The following is a 22351-nucleotide window of genomic DNA, read 5'->3' on the forward strand; positions in this document are numbered from 1 at the left end:
GATAGTGTTAAGGGTGACGCTTTACACATTTGCGATATTTTTCTTTTTCTTCACCACCATGCATTTTATCCTTTGCGATATGTTTTATGTTATGTGGTTCATATTCATTCTCAACAACTTATTTGGCCTGCCGCTTTAGAGCCAAACGGGATAACAATGAAAGAATCAGATATTCTTTTAAAATAAAGGCCTATGACTTTTGTGACAATCAGTGTGAATGTTCTAAAACAAAGATAAAAGAGATTGAAAAGATGTGTGGTGTGTAGAAAAAGCATGACCAGTGAAACTATTTATGGACCAACCGTATTATCTTTGTATTTTATTTCTGTAGGTAACTTTGGATTCGAGCTGGTAAAAGTGGTCAAAGTAGAGTAGGAGACAGTTTGGGACAACTGGCACAATATGGTAGAGAAATTAGAAAAAACTTATTCTGAATAATTGTTTTTTTTTGTAATTTAAATAAAATTCCAACCCGCATAGGGGAATTTAGATCAGAATAATTGGTTGAAAACACTATAATGTAATATCACTCTGTTGTTTTTAGTATGTAAATTGTTTTAATTTTTTTTTTGTTGCTTCATAGTATAACATGTTCTCACCTATGGTTCTCAAAAAAATAATGAAATGATTTTAATTGATGTTAAACTAACATCTCCGTTAATAATAATTTGTGGAGTATCCAACAATAAAAACAAAAGAAAATAACTCTTGTAGGGAAAGATAAGAAAATAGTAAATTTGAAAACGTACTTTGCGGGGACTAAAACTGCAAAAAGAAAATAAAAACATGACTTTTTTTTTTTTTTTTTTTTAAAACATCACTTCATCAAAAGTGGTTTCATGTATAATAAGAGGAAGACAGAAGAAGAAGACGCATCATGGATCTTTAAACTTTTCTTCACAGATCCTCTGGGGCGTTGATGTCCTGTAAGAACAACAAGCACAAGTTGAGTCTAGTGATATAGTTCTTACAATATCCTCCCCGGGAATATAAACGTTACCTTATCCTTGACTACAGCATTATCCGGGATTTCAAGTTTTGTCCCGGAGTTTGCCTTCAGTGACACTTTTCCCTTGAGAACAACGCCTGAGGCCCTGAGCCAAACCAGACATCACCAGAGACCTTAAGGCTATCCAGCTCAACTATACTCGGGATGGACTTGAACCGGCCAAGGAAGCTCGCCACCTGTTTATTAAACACACACAAAAAGTTACACTGTATAACAGTGAAATGCTCTTTACAGAGAGCGAAGAACATTCTCTTACCTTTTTGAATTCGGGTCCCAACTCAATAGCTGGGTTTGTGGGGTTTGTTCTAGCTTTGTTCCGTGTGACAAAGCCATCCACGAGAGTGTACAAATCAGACTGTAAAAGATGATTACAGATTAACTCTTTATTCCATGTTCAGTGGATATTCTGAGCTTTGTAGAAGTTTGGCTTACTTGAACAAGTAGCAAGTCTGAAGTTGCCTTCACTGGTAAGAAACATGACCGAGGTACATTCACACCGATTGCATTTTCAAAGAACTGTTTGAAGACAGGTAGCATTAGAATAAGCTGACTGGTGTGTTTCTCTAAAAACTGCGTTAACGAAATATATAACAAAATGCATACCCTTATCGCTGCGCCAGCTGCAGTTTCCAGTTGAAGAACTTTGACTCCATCGACTTCCTGAGAAGAGCTTAAGACTAATCACGCAAAGTTGCAATTTGCAATAGCCTAACCGCGCAGCATGGTATGAATAAAAAATAAGTACCTTCGGGTTTGGGATGATCTCCATCTTAAGCGCATCAGCTTCCACAAGCTTTTTAATGGCTTTCAAGTTAACCCAACTGTAAAAAACTAAACAGTTAAGTCTCCCAAATTAAATCTATTATCTTCAATGTTTTCGGGACCAGATAGACTACTTACAGGTTGTTTGTGTTGAAAATCTTGAATTTTTCAATTGATTTGAATTCATTTACCTACCAAAACGCGAGCAATTTAACACGCATAGCCAGAGATAAGCAATTTCGTTTAATGCTTAGAAAAATAACATTTTATGACATGTTATGAGCGAAACATGTAACAAGTAAAGGAAGCTAATGAAAGCTAGGATATATAGAGTCTAATTGCTACAAGAATCTCACGTAAAAATAAAATCTATATCATCAAACCAGAAAGAAATAAATCTAAATAAAAATTAGAAGGAAAACAGATTAGTGTGGACTTACATGCTCATCAGGAACCTGAGCAATCTCCAAAAGCTGAGTTACACATAGGAAAAGTCAAATTTAGTGGTCAATAGAACTATTATAAACTCTAATAGCAGAAGAACACTTAGGATGATATTCCGTTGAAGCTCATGTCAATGTTGAAAGTTGTGGAACCATAGGTGGAGATAAGTTGCAGTAGGAACACGGTTGGTAAGAGAAGTTGAAATCGCGATTTGGTCAAGACCATAGAGCTTTGATCTTAGGAGGAGATGCATTTCGTTAATCAACACCGGAACAGGTCGAGATACTGACTTGTGCAGTCTAGTATTCCTTTCCTTCCAAAGCATGTAAACTGTATAAGTGCGGATGAGTCGAGAAATATAGAGCATAAAGTAAACGACACACAAAGTTTGTTTATGGGGTTCGTTTCTTACATCCCCAGGATCTCGTCCAGATTTCATTGATCACTAGAACAAGAATGCAAATACATCATTATTTGCTAAAGCATACATCATGCACAAACCTCCTGACATGCTCTTTTCTAGATAGATATCTATGAAGATTAGGAATCAAGCACACATGCATTGATCACCATCCGGCCGCACCAGAGCTTACTGTCTTCACACAGCTGCAATCTTCACAGACCTCCTCAATGAAACTGCATGTGCTAAACTTACATCTTCAAACTGCAGCCTGAAATACCATCTTACAATGGATTTCAATTTCTGATTTATAGAAATTGTTCGAACCCAAGACAAGACATCTTCGAAGGCAATCGGTGGAGTGAAGTTGGACTGAGAGTATCCATTCTTCAGTTGATTGATAAAGAGATTGGGGTGTTGAAGAACAGAGGATTGAATCAGCAGGATGATATATGTCTTTGGAAGAGAGAAAATGGGGCTTTTAAAGAAGGTTTCTCCACGGCGTAAACTTGGAACATTACTAGAGCTCAGTCACCGAGTGTCTCTTGGTTCAAATGAGTATGGTTTCCTGGTGCTACTCCAAAGTTTTCTTTCCTCATATGGATTGCAATACATAATAGACTATCAACAGGAGACAGGATTTTAAGATGGAATCCTCAGGCTGTATTTACATGCTGGTTGTGTAAAACGGCACCTGAAACGAGGGATCATTTGTTTTTTGAGTGTGTTTATTCACAAGAAGTTTGGTTGAAGACTATCAAGAACCTAGCAGGTAACAGAAGAAGTTGTGATTGGTCTAGTGTGGTCCAAGTGGTGGTGAATGGATTCCATGGTAGGATTGTGACTTTTCTTCTTCGCTATTGTTTTCAAGCAGTCGCATATGCATTATGGCATGAACGAAACGTGAGAAGGGTGAGTGAACCTTCTTTGCCTGCCCGTTGTCTAGTTGCTCGATTGGATAAGTTGGTCAGGAACAGGATCACGTCTTTGAGGAGGAAGAAAGGAGGAAAATATGAGAAGGCAATGGAGGTTTGGTTTAGTAGAAGCTAATGGAGATTTGAACATTGTATAGAAATTTATAGATTTTATGTTTTATGATTGAGGCAGTGCAAAATCTGTAACAAGGTTTTTTTGATTGAAATAAATTTAAAATTCTTTCAAAAAAAAAAAAAAAGAAGTTGGACTGAGAGAAATCATAGTTCCAGAGCTTTGAAGAGTAAGAACAAGAAAAGAGAAGATAATCTCATGTTTCCATCACTAGAACCACAAAGTAAACAAGTTACAGGAACAACCAAACCCCATCTTCTAAGCTTTTCCCTTGTTGATAATCTGTTCCAATCAGTGACCCAAACATTGAATGAATTCTTAGGAATATTTCCTTTAAACCATACTTTGATGGATACCAAGGAACAGACGGAGGAAGGGGATGTCTAGAATCCCAAGTCTTGGACGATGAGAAGGTAGGGGAAGGCTGGCCTTTAACAGAAGAATAATGGGGTGGCTTCCTCTAGGTACAGACCATGTGCCACTAGCTATATAGCTTGGCTCACCGTAAATATATTCCCAATGCCTGTGACCCTCAGCCCGCTAGATCTAGTAAGTGAAATCAGAGGTCCTAAGCCTGTTCAGTCATCATGCCATAACAGTTGAACCGCGACTCTAAGTTGACAACCGGTATTTAAATGACCACCAACTCTTAGAAGGCTGATTTAAAAAACTTGATTAAAAAGACTTGTAATCCTACGTACACCACGAAGAAGTCGTCTGATATATGTGTAGCTTAAGACTCATATGTAAGTGTACATAATGAAATAAGTACAATCATATGCCTTATGTGTAGTACATATATATATTTTTATTCAAGCTTTTGGGTAGGAATCAAAAGAACAAATACTGCATAAAGAAACATAGATGATCTAAGCTTTCTGTGGATATAATTATAAATATCCAAAGCTAAGATGAAAGATTTACGAAAACATTCTTTTTGCAAAGGCGATGAAAGCATCGACAATGCAGAGCCATGCTTGATGCCAAGTACAATCAAAGCACATAAGTACAACAATGCCCATCAATGCGGCCACATAAGTTGAACCGGTGCTGTAGTAGAAGACCTTCATATCAATAAAATCTTCATCGTCTTCTTCTTCGCCTCCATTATTTGCTTCCTCTGAGATCTTCTTAGCCTCACAACTTATATGGCTCGGTGGTCCACAAAGAAGAGGATTGCCTAAGAAGCTGCTCTCGTTGAATGTGTTAAATTGCCTTCCTTGGGGAATGATTCCTGATAGATTGTTGTGAGACACGTCGAACACTCCAAGAAACGTAAGGCTTGTTAGCTGGTAAGGAATGCTTCCGTGCAACATGTTGTAAGAAAGATCAAGGCTCTCAATGGCCTTCAGATTGGAGAAGCTAGATGGTATAGAACTCGACAAGAAATTGTGAGATAGATTCATGACTTTTACTTTCGGGAGATCTCCTATCTCTGCTGGGATGACACCACTTAATTCATTGTTAGACAGATCCATCCCATAAATATAATCAATCATTCCTTTTCTGAAATTACTTCCTCCAGTGGGATAAGATTCATACCTTTTCTTCACTTCAAAACCGATTCCAATATCCTTAGTGATATAGTCTTGTAACGCAAGCTCCTCTACCACAAATGTGAATCTGTAAAATTCCAACTTGATACGCTCCAGAGAAAAATCTATCCCGTAACGAAAGTCACGGGACATATCTTCTCGCACTCCAAATGATAAGTTAAAGAAGCATGAAGGTATGGAGCCATTAAGCTTATTATCTGAAATATCCAAAACTTGAATAGCGCTCAAATCACACAGCCCCCTTGGAATATTTCTTGACAGATTATTCCCCCTCAACAAAAGAATGCGTATTTCTAGGGAATTGACAAACTGCGGGATACTCCCAGAGAGTTTATTGTTACCAAGATCAAGTATTTGGATACCTTCCAACAATGAAGGAACTGGTCCTGTGAAGTTGTTGTTGTTGAGGAATAAATATGACATGTCCATATGTGATGGTAAGGCTCCAGATAATACGTTTCCAGAGAGGTCCAGAAGATAAAGATATTGCAAGTCCACCAAAGAAGGTGGTATGGTACCTTCTAAGAAATTGTTTGATAGAAATAATAATTCCAAATTAGATAACTTAGATATCCAACTTGGAATAGCACCTTTGAGAAAATTGTTTGACATGTCAAGGAATTCCAATCTGGTGGACCTAAGCAAACCAACTCCAATCTCCCCTTTATATAAGTTGTTCTCAATTCTCAACACGCGCAAGGAAGTGAAGTTGGTTCCTCTTGGAAGAAATTGGCCGCTAAACTTGTTGTGAGAGAGCATCAGATATTTTAGTGAAAAACAACTCGTAAGAATGCTTCTTGGAAGCTTACCAGAGAAGTTATTGTAAGACAGGTCCAAGAATGAAATGTTCTTCATCTCACCCATAGACGGCGGAAATGCCCCTTCGAACCCATTATAAGAGCCATTCATTTCCACCATCTCCGGAAGCGCATGGCCAATATTATTAGGGAACATCCCACCAATTTGATTTGCTGAAAAATCCAAAACCTGCAAAGTATGAACTATTGTAGGCATTTGAAAAATTGTGAAAAGATTATTTTTCAACTGTAATACTTCAAGCTCTGAATTATTCGCCAGTAGCCAGGTAGGAATGTGTCCAGATAACTTGTTGCTGGATAGATCAACTAGACGCAAGTTCTTCTGGTACACAAGGAATGAAGGAATTTTCTCCAAGCTACAAGATCGTAGCAGGGCAACACTCAGTTGAAATTTTGGCTGCCACTTTCTGTTTGTATCAAGTTGTAACATATCAGATCTTGATGAAAGTTTGAGGACCTTGAGCTTTGTGAGATTGGTGAGTGGTTTGAGCGATAATACGCCTGTAAAGTTGTTATCTAAAAATGATAGATACTCTAGGGACTCAAGGCCACTGAAAGTAGATGGTATACTTCCAGTTAACTGATTGGATGAGAGGTCAAGAACCCTTAGCTTGTTCAAGCTACCCAAACAAAGAGGAAGCTTGCCTACAAGATTATTTCCTCTGAGATCGAGCAGCCGCAGATTTTTCATTCCACAAACTACTGCAAAATGATATAGTTTGGAAAACATTAAGATAGTGAGAACAATAATCTTAGTTGTAGAAGTCACGAGACCCTTCTCATACTTGTTGTAGATGTGTAGAAAACAATAGTCACCTTCTATTTGTCTAGGTCCATCAACAAAGTTATTAGCAAGACCCAAGACTTCCAACTTAGTCAAATTCCTTAGATCTGAAATAATGTTACAAGAATATGGAGATGATGATATTTCAAATGTCAAATCAACAATTAATGTCATGAGTTAAATCTCTGAAAAGATATATCCCGGAGATAAATAACACTAACGTGAATGTTACCTGGAATGGAACCGTTAAAACAATTTCGACTCAGATCCAGCACCTTTAAATTTGTCAAGTTTTGTAGTTCTGAAGGGGAGTCCATGAGAATATTAGAATGATAACTAACAACTGCAATTAAAAGACATAAAGAAAACGACCTAACCAAACATACCTTTAACAGGAAAAGGGCCCGCTATGAAGTTACTGCGAAGATTAAGAGTTGTAAGTGATGTAACGACACTCAGAAAAGGCAAGGTGCTGCGTTGGATTCCATTGGAAGAGAGATCCAGAATCTCCAGGTTTTCCAATTTTTTTAAGCTTTTATAACCTGCAAGCAAAACACCTTGTTAACAAAGTATCCAAAACATGACTGGCCATCGGATGTAATTGTGCGTTACATTACATGGCATAAACATAGATTGAAAGGGCATTATCAGCATAAAGACCACAAGGGTAAACTCAACATTGTGAAAAGCCTAATTAATACCTTCAACATCATCAAAGACGCCAGTTATTGCGGATTGAGATAAGTTCAGACTTCGAATCTCTTCAAAGGGATGCAGCAAAGAAAGATTTAAGGAATCTCTTAAGAAATTCCGACCAACGTAAAGCTGGATAACCCGCCCGCTTGTATGATTGCACTCAACACCCTTCCACCCGCAGCAATCGCTCTTTGTGTCATTACTCCAAGTAGGGAGAACAAAATTCAGGTTCCGTTCTTCAGTATCTTCTTCGTAGGACGATTCAGAACTCTTCGAGATCATGTATTTCTTGAGCTCCAACAAAGCTTTCCTTTCTTTTTCAATGCAGGTTTTGCATCCTTGTAGATGCGCCAACAATAATATCACCCATATCAAGTAATTTTTCAATAAACCCTTCCCTTCCATTGCAAATAAGATAAAAGAGCAAATCAGGAAAAAAAGAACCTCTAAAGCTATTTGCGAGTGTAAGTTCTATGTAAGATACCACCATGGTTATATAAGAGTTCAACGAAAAGTCTTTCTTAGTAAAGACGCACTAAAACTCGTGCATGTCACATACGTTACGTGAGATTAATGGGTATAGTTTACTTTGAATAGTATGAAAAACTAAGTCTTCGTGGGAAACATTCATAATCGGACGATAGGATAAGACCAATATACGCTAATACCACGAAACAAGCAAGGGAAGAATACGAACTCAGTTGGGTCATCCGAATACTGAAAATGGCCCACGCAATTTTTTTTTTTTTGTTTTTCGTTATTGGAATTGTGCAATTTTCCAATTTAAATCAATACGACCCTGTCCGGTCAGGCCTGTTTTTATTCTTTGAAATATAACTCTTATGTTTTGCTAAAATTCTTTGAAATATAACTCGAATTGATATAAAAAGAATTATGTAATTTAGTGATATCTATTATTTGATTATAATCTTGTATAATTTTTGTGACATACTACTGTAATTTTGAATAAGTTTGTATATTTTTATTTGTTTAATATGCTATGAGAAAAACATATTATAAAAATCAAGGTTCTAAAAATCGGTTTAGGCCCCCGCCTAGGCGGCAACTCGGTCCTATCTGAAACGATTTTCTTAAAATCCGATTTATACCGACTTATATGACTTAAATTGGTTTAAACTGTTCTAAATTGGTTAAAATCGATCTAAAGTTGTCTATATATGTTAAATTAAGCAATAATATTATTACAAATCTACAAATTTGCCTACTTTCTTCTGTTTTGTATATCTAATTTTGATAATTCATCACCATAATTTTATAATTAAACTTAAAAACTAAAATATGTCCTATAAATGTATAAAATATATAAAATAAATCAATAATTTGCTAACGCCTAGGCTTCGCCTATGCCCCGAATAATCCGCCTAGTCGCTAATCCTCTATAAAGCGCTTAGTTACCGCCTAGCAATTTTTAGAACATTGATAAAAATTGTTGATTATATTTTTCGAAAATCTGAAAAAAAAATATTTTTTTCAATTATATGAAAAATTCTGAATTAATATGAAAATGTGTACATGATACTTTAAATAAAATGTACGTGTAGTTTTGGTAATTTTTTTCTGTTAATTTTTTTATTATTTTAAAAGTTTGCATTATCTTGTTTTAACTAATTTCATAAATTCTTTATATTTTTATTTTATGTACAAAAATTATTAAAATAGAAAATTATATATAGATATAGTGAGTGATAAGAAATATTATTAGGTTGAGGTTAATTAGTTTTCTATTATCAATGATTTAGTGTATCGACTATTAATAAAAATTTAAAATCGTTTATAAAAATATTTCTATAATATCATATGTACTTATATGTATATTCTATATTAATATAATGTAATATATGATATTTAATTGTTTCTATAAAGGGTTTTTAGTAATTTAAACCCCAAAGTATTTTTAAATCAGAAGAAAAACCTCCAGGTAAAATTTTATGTTTTTAAACCTTCAATTAAGATTTTGTTAGTGTATTAACCTCTCCGTTAACAGTTCTGTCTAAAATGAATGTAAAACATTAACTTAAAACACTGAGTTTAGTTAAAATGAAAAAACTGCGTAGTTACCCGAAAACATGGTGTTATTAAACGACGTCGTTTACGGACTGTGTGTTGTCTTACGTAAAAATCATGTTGTTTTCAGATAACTACGTGTCATTTTTCCCTTTTAATGAAACTCAACGTTTCAAATTAACGTTTTACATCCATTTTAGACGGAACTGTTAACGGAGGGGTTTATACACTAACAAAATCTTAATTGAAGGTTTAAAAACATAAAATTTTACCTGGAGGTTTTTCTTCCGATTTAAAAATAGTTTGGGGTTTAAATCACTAAAAACCCTTCTATAAACAACTTATCTTAATTCATCTATCTTTGAAATGTTTAATTGTTTTTTTGGTAATATAGATTAGATTAGGTAATTCTAGGATTAGTTTCCTTTTTAAAACTTAAATTAAATAAATAAAAATTCAAATATTAACAACCAATCAAATTAAAAGAATTAATTCGAAACTTCACCTATGAATGACACATAATCAAAATCCAATTAAATGACTTCTTAATTAATATATATAAAGATACTCATTCAGATCATTTTAAATATGATATAGTTTGAATATCTAAAATAAATTATTTTGTAAAATCCAAATGTTTTTACGTTTTTTATGATACTTAACAAATTCTCCACAAAATATGGTTACAACACAGATTTTTTACCCAATTAATATCTTACACTCTTAGTAGATTAATTAATTCAGTCAATATTAAATATATTATATAATGAGTAGATAAATTCTCCACAAAATATGGTTACAACACAGATTTTTTACCCAATTAATATCTTACACTCTTAGTAGATTAATTAATTCAGTCAATATTAAATATATTATATAATGAGTAGATAAATTCTCCACAAAATATGGTTACAACACAGATTTTTTACCCAATTAATATCTTACACTCTTAGTAGATTAATTAATTCAGTCAATATTAAATATATTGTATAATGAGTAGACAAAGTTATGAATTGATCCAAATTTAAAGAGAAATTCTATAGGCTTAGAGTTTAGAGTTAAGTGCTGGCGTTTTGGGATATGATTTCAAATTTTTTTAAAAAAAAAATTAAAATTTTCAAAATAAAAAGGGTTATTTTGATCATTTTCTTTCTTGAGGGCTATTTTGTGACAAAAACTTAAAAATAGCTATTTGATAGAATTGCCCAAATTTAAATGACAACTTTTTATCAATGATAAAAATTAATGCTATTAAAAAGGAAGGAGTTCCAAAAAATCTACTTATGAAAGTTGTTTGGACTGTTTCCTTTTATTATATTTTGGTCTTCCCCTATATATTATAACATGTGACCAGCATTAAAATTTTAAAATAAAAAACAAACACATCTCCATAAAGAATATATGGAGAATATGCTAATGACTATTATCTTACCAAATACAGGAGAAGTTAGATGTTTAAGATTTTAATGCTCTTCCGTCATATAACCAAAGGGAATAAAAATCCCATTAAAGTTTATTGATCCAATAATTGTATTTGTACCTCTCAAACCAATTAAATCAATAAAATATGTTTCACTTTCATCTTTCGGCAACATTACCAATCTATGCATAATTTGGTTTATATAAAAATGTCAATTAAGAGTGTAAAATCAAGTACCAAAATTTCCACTATCCATTTTACAATTATTAACATTAAAAATTTACTACCAAATAACTGTAATAGTGTAATCGAGGAGAACACCACTAAACCAGATTATATGTGTAATGTGATCTACATACAATTTTGGAATTTTAACCGGTTTAGTTGTAAATATGATTTTGAAACATATTATTATAAAAACAGAAAAATCATATGTAATACAAAATAAGAATTACAAATTTTCTTAAATCATTTTGAAATTGTTAATAGATCCACTATAAAAAATTGAATAACTAGCCCCTAAATTAAAGCAATCACATTAATAACAAAAATTTCTACTTGCAAATCACGCTTTAATATAATTTATATAAATTGACAAGTCTAATAGGTTATTTAGTTTTTTATTGTTATAAAATACATGAGAAGTTTATCAATTTTGTAAAAAGTGTTATCAGAGTTTTCTGGATTTTACCGGGACACATTAATTAGTTTATTTAGCTTTTTGTATTATTATAAAATACATGAAAATTTCAATAATTTTTTTTAAAAAAGTGTTATCACGTTTTACTGGGTTTTTACCGGGGTAACCAGTACAAGTTCAAATGTTAATGGTGGGTTTGTAGATTTTATCCAGGTCCAATTATGTTTCAGTTCAATTCTCGGTTTTCGGTTAATTTCATAATGATAGATAAAACATATTGGATAATTTTGGGTTTTCAATTTAAATATCGGGAAATTCGATTTGTTCGAATAAAAATATTAAATGATTTGGATAATTTTAAATAAAAAATATCTGATATTTTGGGTATTTCAATTTTGGGTAATATCGAATAAAAATATCTGATATTTTGAATAAAAATATTAGGGTAATTCAATTTTGGGTAATTTGGTTTATAAATAATAGTTTTTAGATATTTGGTTATTTAGAAATCAAATATAATTATTATTTATTGGTATATGATTTGTATTTTAAAACTCAGGTACCCATTTGATTCTATGTTTGGTTTCAATTTTCGGCTTCAGATATATCATATTTGATGGGTTATTTATGAAATTAATTTCAATTTTGGTTTTGTGTTTTTCTGTTTGATATGGTTCGGTTCACGGTTCTATGTAAATGTATCTAGACCTATACACTATTTTATATTGAAATTCATTTAAAAAAATTTATTTAATTTCGAAAACAAACTCGCGAATCAAAATCTAGTATGATTTTAAATTAATAGATTATATATTAGTAATTACTCTCTCTTTTTTCCTTTTTTTAGTAAGTAAAATGTTTTAAAGAATTTGGTTGCTTCACAATGTAAAATGTTCAGTTTAGCAAAAAAAAAATGAAATGTTCTCGCATATAATGATATCAAGATGGTTCTCGAGAAAATAATAAAAATATTTTTAACTGATGTTTTCATTAACACATTGATGATATTTAGAATCCCAACAATAGAAACAAAAGAAAAGAAAGCCTCGTATAGGGAAAGAGAAGGAAATAGTAAATTTCAAAACGTTACTTTTTTTTTACTTTGCGGGGACTAAAGCTTCAAAAAGAAAACCAAAGAAACACCACTTATCGTGTTATTCTTGTGGTCTTTTACCTTATACAAAAGTTTCATGAAGAGTACTTGCATGTATTAAAAGAAGAGGAAGAGAGAAGAAGACGCATCGCAGTTCTTATTTCTTTACAGATCCTCCGGACCGTTGATGTCCTGTAAGAACAACAAGCACAAGTTGAGTCTAGTGTTATTAGTTCTCACAACATCCTCCCCGGGAATATAAACGTTACCTTATTCTCGACCACAGCATTATCCGGAATTTCAAGTTTTGTCCCGGCATTTGCCTTCACTGACACTTTTCCCTTGAGAACAACGCCTGAGCCAAACCAGACATCACCAGAGACCTTAAGGCTATCCAGCTCAACTATACTCGGAATGGACTTGAACCGGCCAAGGAAGCTCGCCACCTGTTTTATAAACCAAAACAAACATATAGAATCTCAGTTGCATTGTATGAGAATGAAATACTCTTTACAGAGAGCCATACAGGGGAAGAACGCTCTCTTACCTTTTTGAACTCGGGTCCCAGTTCGATCGCTGGGTTTGTGGGGTTTGTTCTAGCTTTGTTCCGTGCGACAAATCCATCCACGAGAGTGTACAGATCAGACTGTAAAACACGATTAATAATTAACTCTTTATTCCATGTTGAGTGGATATTTTGAGCTTTGTAGAAGTTTGGCTTACTTGAACAAGAAGCAAGTCTGAAGTTGCCTTCACTGGTAAGAAACGTGACCGAGGTACATTCACACCGATTGCATTTTCAAAAAACTGTTTGAAGACAGGGAAACATTAGAAGAAGGTCACGGTTGTGTTTCTCTTAAAAAACTGCATTGACGAAATACAGAACAAAATGAATACCCTTATCGCTGCACCAGCCGCAGTTTCCAGTTGAAGAACTTTGACTCCATCGACTTCCTGAGAAGAGTTTAAGACAAATCACGCAAAACTGCAAATGCTTAATTGCGCAGCATCGTATGATTAAAAATAAGTACCTTCGGGTTTGGGATGATTTCCATCTTAAGCGCATCAGCTTCCACAAGCTTTTTAATGGCTTTCAAGTTAACCCAACTGTAAGAAGCTAAATAGTTAAGTCCCCGAAGATTAATCTGTAATTTCCATGTTTTCGGGACCAGATAGATTACTTACAGGTTGTTTGTGTTGAAAATCTTGAACTTCTCAATTGATTTGAATTCATTTACCTACCAAAACGCCAGCAACTTAAGTCTTAGTCACACGCAATAGCCATACACAAGCAATTTCGTTTAATGCTCAGAGCAGCAACATTTTATGACATGTTATGAGCGAAACATGTAACAAGTAAAAGAAGCTAATGAAAGCAAGGATATAGTGTCTAAACTGCTACAAGAATCTCAAGGAATCTCTCGTAGAAAGAAAATCTATATCATCAAACCAGAAAGAACGAGATCTAAATACAAATTAGAAGGAAAACAGAAGAGTGTGGACTTACATGCTCATCAGGAACCTGAGCAATCTCCAAAAGCTGAGTTACACATAGGAAAAGTCAAATTTAGAGGTCAATAGAACTATTATAAACTCTAATAGCAGAAGAACAATGAAAAAGCGTCAGGATCATAAGTTCCAAAGAAGACAATGACATATATCTCCATATATATTTTTTCACTATGAGCCTGGATACACCTATGATTTGAAGGTGGCATGCGTAATAACAAGGAGATATATTGCAGAATGCGCAGACAATGTTCAGTAGGTACTAAACACCAAGTTTGATTAGTAACTTTCCAGTAATTTTGCAGCCAAATAGCTTCATCTAAACAGGAAAAGAAATCTACCTGTACTTTTCCTTCGTAGGAGATGAGAGTTCCTCCCTTTACATCAGCTAGGGTTTTGGGTGTCACCTCCATACAATACTCATTTTTGTTTTGGATCAGGTGCTTCAAGATTTCTGAAGCAACACAGAGTAAATGACAGCCACAAATTACTCTCTGATTAAATGTTACTTTGCAGATTGCAACTAAGCAAAATGAATATAGGAAGAAACCAAGATGAAGATATTACTTAAGTCAACGACAGCGCCCAAGTTGTCTGAGTTGGCAACGAACACATACTCCTTACCCTGAATAGTGAGAAACCCGGAATTAAAATTGGCAAATGCTGAAAGTCACAAACGTATCAACTATCAAGGATCAATTCAGGAGACAATTAATAATATACTAGGAATAACCTGTGATATGAAAGCATCAAGCTTGCCACTGTTCATGAGGGATGGGAATACATCACCGTGACCGGGAGGATACCTTCACAAAAAGACCATTTATAAGTGGTGACAAAAATATAGGATATTCAAATGCATATGCCAATGCAATATTTATAGGGGAAAGAACTCCATAAGGATTGCAGTATTTGATTTACAAGCCCAAATGAGACTCATAAAGATTGTAATCATAGACTAGACCCCAGGACTTTTTGAAAATTTTGCGTAATAAGAAGAAACCAAAATGCAAAAGGCAGTTGAATTACAGTAATAAGTTTACTTGTCTACCAGAACAGAACATACCAGCCATCCTTGTCAGTCTTTCCTTTGCTAGGCCACGGCACAAACTCATCAGCAACAACACGAGGATACTTGCTCTGCACAAGTCATCACTGTCAGTTCCACAGTTGACTTAAATCGTTCAAATAAAGAAAGTTTAGTTTCTTGTCATTGACATCAAGTACCTGATTAAAAGTGTGAATATCAACATTGGAGTTGGTGTACTTCTCCACAATCTGAAAAGAGACAAAAAGCAGTCAGCCTACAAGTATCAGATAAATGTAGAACTAAAGAGAAGTGATTCTCGGTGGAAAAGAAGTACCTTTTGTGTGTCATCATGTGTGTTGAATGAGTTCATGAGAACCAAGGGAACCTTGCATCCATACCTGTTGTTGAGATTCTGTGGGAAAGCGATAAATGAGGTTACATAAAGGCATTAAGATCAGCGAAAAAAAAATGAACGGAAAAATGACAAACCTCGATCTGGATAACAATCAGGTCAAGAAATGTTAAACCATCACGAACTTCGATAACCGATCTGCATAGAAACAGGAAAAGAAAATGAAAAAACTATTGCTTGAAGAAAGAAAATGTCGCATAAATAATACATCAGGTAAGGACTGAATACAGTAAACTCAAGAAGATTTCCAAGAAAATGAAGTTATAAATATGGACTGTATGTTCTAGGATGAACTTGTTTACCCCTGACGTTAAAACAACTACCATATCCCTGCTATTTTCAAAAGCTAACAGTGGATTGTTTACTAGCTACTCAGGGATCCACTAAGTCCACTAGCCATGGCAACAAGGAGTACATGGTATAATAGATCTTCGGGTAGGCAAATGAACTCATCACTATCTCAAAGAGACTAGATCCACTACTCAAGCCAAGGATAAGCCAAAAAATCAAACTAAAAAACTGATAGTGACGCAAGACTAGAGAGCTTACTTTGGACCAGTGCATCCCATCGTCGTTCCCAGACCTCCATTAAGCTTTAGCACAACAAGTTTGTCCAACAGATACTTAGTCTCCGAAGCATCTTCATTACGTTGCAAACCATAAAAAAAAGCTTATCATAAAGAAAGCAAAGCTTCAATACAGATTTGTATCATTCGAGAAAAATAAAAATACCTTCGGAGACGTTAGCCATTTTATCGTAAGGAACAACAATCTCATCAGTAGGAGTCTGGATCTTGCTCCACTCAATGTGCTGAGCCTCACCGCTTCAAATTCACATAGAGCTCATTCAAATTCACATAGGACTCATTGGTACGTTTATATAATTATATGTATACATTCATTCAAAAGTTTCCAGATCTGTTCCCAGATCCGATATATGATACTTGCATCCATCGTTTCAACTACAAATCTACGTAAACTAGACTGTTCGATCTTTCGAATTTAAGATAATATCAACACAAAACTCGATCAGCAAAGAAAATTCAAAGGACGAACCTCAGGTAGCGAGAGACGAGGCTGATGAATCCGCTCCTCTCGTTATCACTGAAACAAGGGGTAAGAAACAGATGAGAGTCTAAAACGATGAAGAAGATTACCAGATCCAGAATTAGAATCAGGAAAGTGAGAGCGTGAAAACCTCATCTCTTTAAGTCCATCGGTGGCGGATTTGAGCTGGGGGAGCTTCTCGATCGCGGCTGCGGCCATGGTTGATTTTCTGAAACGAGAGATTCCGATCTAGAGATGTTAATCGCAGAGAGGTTGAAGATGAAGAGTGTTGTGGAATCAAAGGGGAGGGTTATTTATAGTAAGAGAGGAGTTAATGGTAACGAATGAATCGTCCGTTGTTTTTTTTTTTGATCAAACCAACTTGTATTAAAGAATCGTCCGTTGTTTTCTCTTTGCCAATTGTAAAACAGAAACCTCCACACCTCGCAATCGCATCTCCCTCTCCATTCGATGGTGGTTTTTACTGAACCGGTCGGTTTATGTGTTTGAACCAAGCGAATCGGTTCAATTTAGCTCAACATATTGGATATTTTTCCCCTATTTTCCTCTAAAGCTCGAAAAAACAGAATTCAAATCGAACCACAGTACAAAAATGGATCGAGATAATAAATTTCTTTTTAAAAAAATCATATTTATAAAATCCAAAATCGATTCTGTACAGAACCGGAAACCAATTGGAACACCCGTGTCCAGTTATTCGTTTTATTATCATCATTATTATTAGAAAACAAAATTAAATTTATCCATATGAAAGTGAGAAAATCGAGTACCACGTCTTGCAGGTAAGCTTAGCTATCCATTTCCGATGGTGCAGTTTTCACGTACCAGAAAAGATATTTTGATGTTGATATGTTATTTACAAACGTAAGAGTTCAACTTCATTGTTAACTGATGAAATGTCATAGGAGGAATGATTTAAATGAATTTTTTTTATATAAAATGAATACTATTTAACTGTCTGTGGTAGCTCAGAACTGCTTTTTCTTTTCTCCTCTGATGTTGCTTTAGTTTACTTTGATCAGCTACTAGTTTACTATGTAACTTCTGTAACAAACGAAAATAAAATTTAACATTTTTACCAAAAAAAATAAATCTTACAACCAAAAAAATTAAATCTTATAGTCTTGTAAAAAATATTACAAACAAGCATGCTAATCGGCAACACATAACATTTTTATTTAAGGGCCTCCCATAGAACATATTTAAGTTTTGAACCAACCAAACGTTAAAGGTACGAGTATGATTCACTAGAGAATCATCAGAGAACCAGAACTTGAAGCATGAAATGGCCTTATGGGTGCGACTTCTGCGCCGTGTCTACTTTCTTTTACCTCCTATAGAAAGCAGAAAGCACACCCTTACACACGGTCCGAGCCTGGTCCACACGCACATTTATAACTTATAACAATGTAAAAAGCAAAAATGTTTGGTCTAATTGTATAAAGAAAAACAAGATATTCCGCTAAATTAAACAAACCATAGGCGTCGAAAGAAATTTTGGCAAAAAAAGAGAATTTCGCCATTTATGAGAAGGCATTTAATTTTAAAAATAAATGCAATTTTCCTCGAATCCCATTAATCTTACGTACTTAGCACGCACTACATATTTTCACCCTGTTTCCAAGTATTTTTTTTTAGAAACCGTAGATCAACAAGATGGAAAGAAATGAAATCGTGTTTCCAATGTGGTGTCATTCGTGTCAGGACCTTCTGATTCTAACCAAACTTCACAAAAAGGTACATAGTATAGGCCTTGCGAAATAATTTAACTTTCTAAAAGAAAAAAACGAACATTTCCAAAAGCATTTATTTCAAAATATATTATTACCAAAATAACTCGCATGGTTTTTAGGGTTGCCCTTTTTTGATATAAACCACCCATATACATATATATATAAGGTATTTCACTTCTTCCTCCAAGCTCCATCACCACTTCTCTTGACCTTACTTTCTCTCTTATTGTCATCTCGTGAGCATTTGCTCCCTCATCGTCGTGATGGTGCTCTCCCATGCTGCATCGGATTCGGACGTTTCTGTCCACTCCACATTCGCATCACGATACGTCCGAACTTCGCTACCTAGGTAACACACGAATAACAATATAATAATCTTGATCATGTTATATGCATTTAAGCTGTATTATAGTGGTTTGTTTAAAACGTAAAATATCAGGTTCAGGATGCCAGAAAACTCGATTCCAAAAGAAGCTGCTTATCAGATCATTAATGACGAGCTTATGCTTGATGGTAATCCAAGGCTAAACTTGGCCTCCTTCGTGACGACGTGGATGGAGCCTGAGTGTGATAAGCTCATCATGGCCTCAATTAACAAGAACTACGTCGACATGGACGAGTACCCTGTCACCACCGAACTCCAGGTTTATATTTTAGTCAATATATATAGAAAAAATTTATTTTTGTAAAAAAAAAATCATGATAGTTGCAAAATTGAGTTTAGATAGAATTAATCATAAGATATATGCCAATAGTTAACTATGATGATTTGTGTTTCAAAAATGATGATATGTATTCACCAAGATTATTATAGTTAAGTAACAATCTCGACGTTGATAAGATTTCATTGAAGTAAAAAGGTGAGTTTTCACTAATCATTTTTTATTACTATTAATAAAACAGAACCGATGTGTGAACATGATTGCACATCTATTCAACGCACCGTTAGGTGAGACGGAGACGGCCGTTGGAGTAGGGACCGTTGGATCATCGGAGGCCATAATGTTGGCCGGGTTGGCCTTCAAGCGAAAATGGCAGAACAAGCGCAGGGCCGAAGGCAAACCCTTTGACAAACCCAACATTGTCACTGGAGCCAATGTTCAAGTAATTAACGATTCTTCAAGTTTAATAATCACGCTTTTGAGCAATGACTTATAATAATGAATCAATATGTTTAGGTGTGCTGGGAGAAATTTGCTAGGTACTTTGAGGTTGAGCTTAAGGAAGTGAAACTACGTGAAGGGTATTATGTGATGGACCCAGAGCAAGCTGTTGAGATGGTCGATGAGAACACTATATGTGTTGCGGCTATTCTTGGTTCCACTCTTAATGGAGAATTTGAAGATGTCAAACTCTTGAATGATCTCTTGGTCCTGAAGAACAAAGAAACTGGGTAATTATATATTTCTTTCATATATATCAATGGATTGTTACACACTACTGTATATATAGTACACTAAGAAAAAACAACTAACATATGCATGTTTTTGATAGATTGGATATACCGATCCATGTGGATGCAGCAAGTGGAGGATTCATAGCACCGTTTTTGTATCCGGAACTGGAATGGGACTTTAGACTGCCACAGGTCAAGAGTATAAATGTGAGTGGTCACAAGTATGGACTTGTGTACGCTGGAATTGGTTGGGTGGTCTGGAGAAACAAAGAGGATTTGCCTGATGAACTCATCTTCCATATCAACTATCTTGGTGCTGACCAACCCACTTTCACACTCAACTTCTCCAAAGGTAACGTACTTCGCCACTTCAGTATTACTATTAGTAGCTCACTCCAGAATCTATAAATTACTTTCATTTTTTCTATATGTATTTATTGATATTCTTCTTAATAAGCACAGGTTCGAGCCAAGTCATTGCTCAATACTACCAGCTGATCCGATTGGGCCATGAGGTGAGCCATGAAAATTGATTTAATATATCATGCTAATTAACTAAGCATTACTTACAAACTAATTAAATTGCATCAAACAGGGGTACAGAAACGTGATGGAGAATTGCAGAGAGAACATGATCGTCTTAAGGGAAGGGCTTGAGAAGACAGGAAGGTTCAGCATCGTATCAAAGGACGAGGGAATTCCACTTGTTGCTTTCTCCTTGAAAGATAACAGTTCTCACACTGAGTTCGAAATCTCCGAGATGCTTCGCAGGTTAGCTATCATTAATATGATCTCAAATACTCTCTCATGAAGTTCAGTGTGTTATGATGTTTTACTGTGATGTAATGTAGGTATGGGTGGATAGTGCCGGCGTATACAATGCCAGCAAACGCAGAGCACATAACTGTTCTTCGTGTGGTCATCAGAGAAGATTTTTCAAGGACACTGGCAGAGAGACTTGTGATGGATATTGAGAAAGTGATGCATGAGCTTGATGAGCTTCCCTCGCGAGTGATCCACAAAATTTCACTAGGAGAGGTGAAGAGTGAAGATAACGGCGACAACATGGTGGTTACGGTGAAGAAAAGTGATATTGAGAAGCCCATAGAGATCAATGTCAAGAAGTCTGACAAACCCATATTTTGTTGATGTTAGACCTTCATAGGTCGACTGGTTTTTGATTGAGTTTTTATTTTTATTGCGTCGATTTAAAATTTTGAAAGACATCATGTATCGTTTTACTGAATTGATTTCTAAGTTTTGAACTAATGTGTGATTATTAATCACACGTTTATTTTTGAGACATTAAAAGAAAGTTAAGTTTCTTATTTTGATAAACTATTCTTAGTTTCTTTGTTATGTCAATTACACTCCTAATTACTTTTATTTTGATTAGTTGAAACTAAATTCAGAAAAACAAGTAAATTCTGAAAACAAGATTTCTGTAATTGGATTGTTCAAATTTATTTAATTATATAAATTTCATGGACTTTGATTTTTTTAGATAGATGATGAAAACTAGAAACTCATATGATGTCATTCGGCCGACTCAATAATAGAGATCGAATTAAATAACATCACCTTTACAGTTAATTCTTATTTGGACAGTAATCATATCATCGATCGATCGGCAAATATTATTACAAACATTAACTGTGCACTACGCATGATCTTATGTAATCAATGATGAAATATAATAAATCAACTCGCATATTTTACATTACGAGGCCTATCATACTAGAAAAACTAAGAAGAAACCTTACCGTATTGGTCGATACGCGTTATCTTCCGCGTTCTAGTAATGTACAAAAGTAACCAACGTTTGGTCTAATTCTATGGACCAAACGATTTCTGAGAAAACATTTATTTAATACATGAACGAATTCAATAAAAGGCAAATATTTTCCTCGGATCCTATTCATCATTGACTTAGTAAGCATTAAATATTTTTACCGTGTCAATAAATCAAATTTCTTAGAAATCTTTATTAAGGAAACTGTTATAAATTAAGCATTGAAATGATCATCCACTTCTTTACCAAACTCAAGCACTATGATCATCTACTCATCAAGCACTATGATCACCCACTCATTTACCAAATTAAGCACCATCTTTGTTATTTTATGTATTGTTGTTCACTATAAATACCATCACTTATCTCACTCTTTTGTACACCAAAAACAAGAACAAGAGTTTATAATCAAAGAATCATTACATTTTGTTCTTCCTTCTTATAATAAACTCTCTCCTTTATACTAGTGTTATTTGCTTCCTACGGGTATTAAATTCTACTCTTATTTAAATTTCTCGATACTATAAATTATAAGTTATTTCATAACACGTTATCAGAACGATCGTTCTGCAATTCGGTAAAATTTATTGTATCATATATACTCTGCTATAATGGTCGGTATACCGCCTGTACTATTATTTATATTATGTTATAATGGCCGGAATACCGCCTATATTATTTATTAATATTTTAATTAATTTATTGGTCGGCCGAGCC

At 34.5% G+C, this 22351-nt stretch overlaps 3 protein-coding genes, 1 long non-coding RNA gene and 1 pseudogene across 5 annotated transcripts; 2 read left to right on the forward strand and 3 right to left on the reverse strand.

Moving 5' to 3' along the window:
* Positions 1-897: 897 nt before the first annotated feature.
* Positions 898-2468, reverse strand: LOC106329701 (annotated as a pseudogene).
* A 523-nt stretch (positions 2469-2991) lies between these two features.
* Positions 2992-3609, forward strand: LOC106335268. The gene is made up of 2 exons (XR_001268712.1): positions 2992-3387; positions 3490-3609. It is a non-coding gene; the product is annotated as an uncharacterized LOC106335268 (long non-coding RNA).
* Positions 3610-4383: 774 nt separating this feature from the next.
* LOC106335266 (LRR receptor-like serine/threonine-protein kinase GSO1) lies at positions 4384-7979 on the reverse strand. Of its 2 annotated transcripts, XM_013773744.1 has the most exons (6): positions 7522-7979; positions 7207-7362; positions 7053-7121; positions 6853-6927; positions 6028-6738; positions 5812-5954 (listed from the first exon to the last, which is right to left on the reverse strand). In XM_013773744.1, the coding sequence occupies exons 1-6, from the start codon at positions 7919-7921 to the stop codon at positions 5905-5907; spliced, it is 1461 nt and encodes a 486-aa protein (XP_013629198.1). In that variant the 5' UTR covers positions 7922-7979; the 3' UTR covers positions 5812-5904. The 2 variants fall into 2 exon arrangements, with proteins under 2 accessions (XP_013629197.1, XP_013629198.1); XM_013773743.1 differs by having other exon boundaries at positions 4384-6738.
* A 4647-nt stretch (positions 7980-12626) lies between these two features.
* LOC106335267 (UTP--glucose-1-phosphate uridylyltransferase 1) lies at positions 12627-17088 on the reverse strand. The gene is made up of 19 exons (XM_013773745.1): positions 16844-17088; positions 16702-16749; positions 16378-16469; positions 16195-16285; positions 15723-15783; positions 15568-15645; positions 15431-15481; positions 15270-15343; positions 14937-15009; positions 14771-14828; positions 14545-14657; positions 14202-14234; positions 13880-13932; positions 13726-13801; positions 13592-13648; positions 13418-13501; positions 13242-13340; positions 12964-13140; positions 12627-12886 (listed from the first exon to the last, which is right to left on the reverse strand). The coding sequence occupies exons 1-19, from the start codon at positions 16909-16911 to the stop codon at positions 12860-12862; spliced, it is 1413 nt and encodes a 470-aa protein (XP_013629199.1). The 5' UTR covers positions 16912-17088; the 3' UTR covers positions 12627-12859.
* Positions 17089-18709: 1621 nt separating this feature from the next.
* On the forward strand, positions 18710-20991 carry LOC106333430 (glutamate decarboxylase 1-like). The gene is made up of 8 exons (XM_013771872.1): positions 18710-18795; positions 18886-19090; positions 19350-19550; positions 19625-19839; positions 19941-20194; positions 20305-20357; positions 20438-20613; positions 20694-20991. The coding sequence occupies exons 1-8, from the start codon at positions 18710-18712 to the stop codon at positions 20989-20991; spliced, it is 1488 nt and encodes a 495-aa protein (XP_013627326.1).
* The last annotated feature ends 1360 nt before the right edge of the window (positions 20992-22351 follow it).

Source organism: Brassica oleracea, chromosome C3, assembly GCF_000695525.1.
Source record: "Brassica oleracea var. oleracea cultivar TO1000 chromosome C3, BOL, whole genome shotgun sequence".
In the NCBI taxonomy this organism is placed as follows: Eukaryota; Viridiplantae; Streptophyta; class Magnoliopsida; order Brassicales; family Brassicaceae; genus Brassica; species Brassica oleracea.

Bases quoted from the DNA above. Each gene is read 5' to 3' on its own strand.
- LOC106335266 (XM_013773743.1), bottom strand. From the start codon at position 7,921: ATGGAAGGGAAGGGTTTATTGAAAAATTACTTGATATGGGTGATATTA. The intron at 7,122-7,206 runs GTATGTTTGGTT...ACTCCCCTTCAG, and splicing joins GGGCCCTTTTCCTGTTAAAG to AACTACAAAACTTGACAAAT. The intron at 6,739-6,852 runs GTGACTATTGTT...ATCATTTTGCAG, and splicing joins TGGACCTAGACAAATAGAAG to TAGTTTGTGGAATGAAAAAT.
- LOC106335267 (XM_013773745.1), bottom strand. From the start codon at position 16,911: ATGGCCGCAGCCGCGATCGAGAAGCTCCCCCAGCTCAAATCCGCCACC. The intron at 15,482-15,567 runs GTACTTCTTTTC...GTCTCTTTTCAG, and splicing joins CACATGATGACACACAAAAG to ATTGTGGAGAAGTACACCAA. The intron at 13,502-13,591 runs GTATTCATTTTG...GTCTTCAAACAG, and splicing joins CGGCTGGTGCAGCGATAAGG to TTTTTTGAAAATGCAATCGG.
- LOC106333430 (XM_013771872.1), top strand. From the start codon at position 18,710: ATGGTGCTCTCCCATGCTGCATCGGATTCGGACGTTTCTGTCCACTCC. The intron at 18,796-18,885 runs GTAACACACGAA...GTAAAATATCAG, and splicing joins GTCCGAACTTCGCTACCTAG to GTTCAGGATGCCAGAAAACT. The intron at 20,195-20,304 runs GTAACGTACTTC...TAATAAGCACAG, and splicing joins CACACTCAACTTCTCCAAAG to GTTCGAGCCAAGTCATTGCT.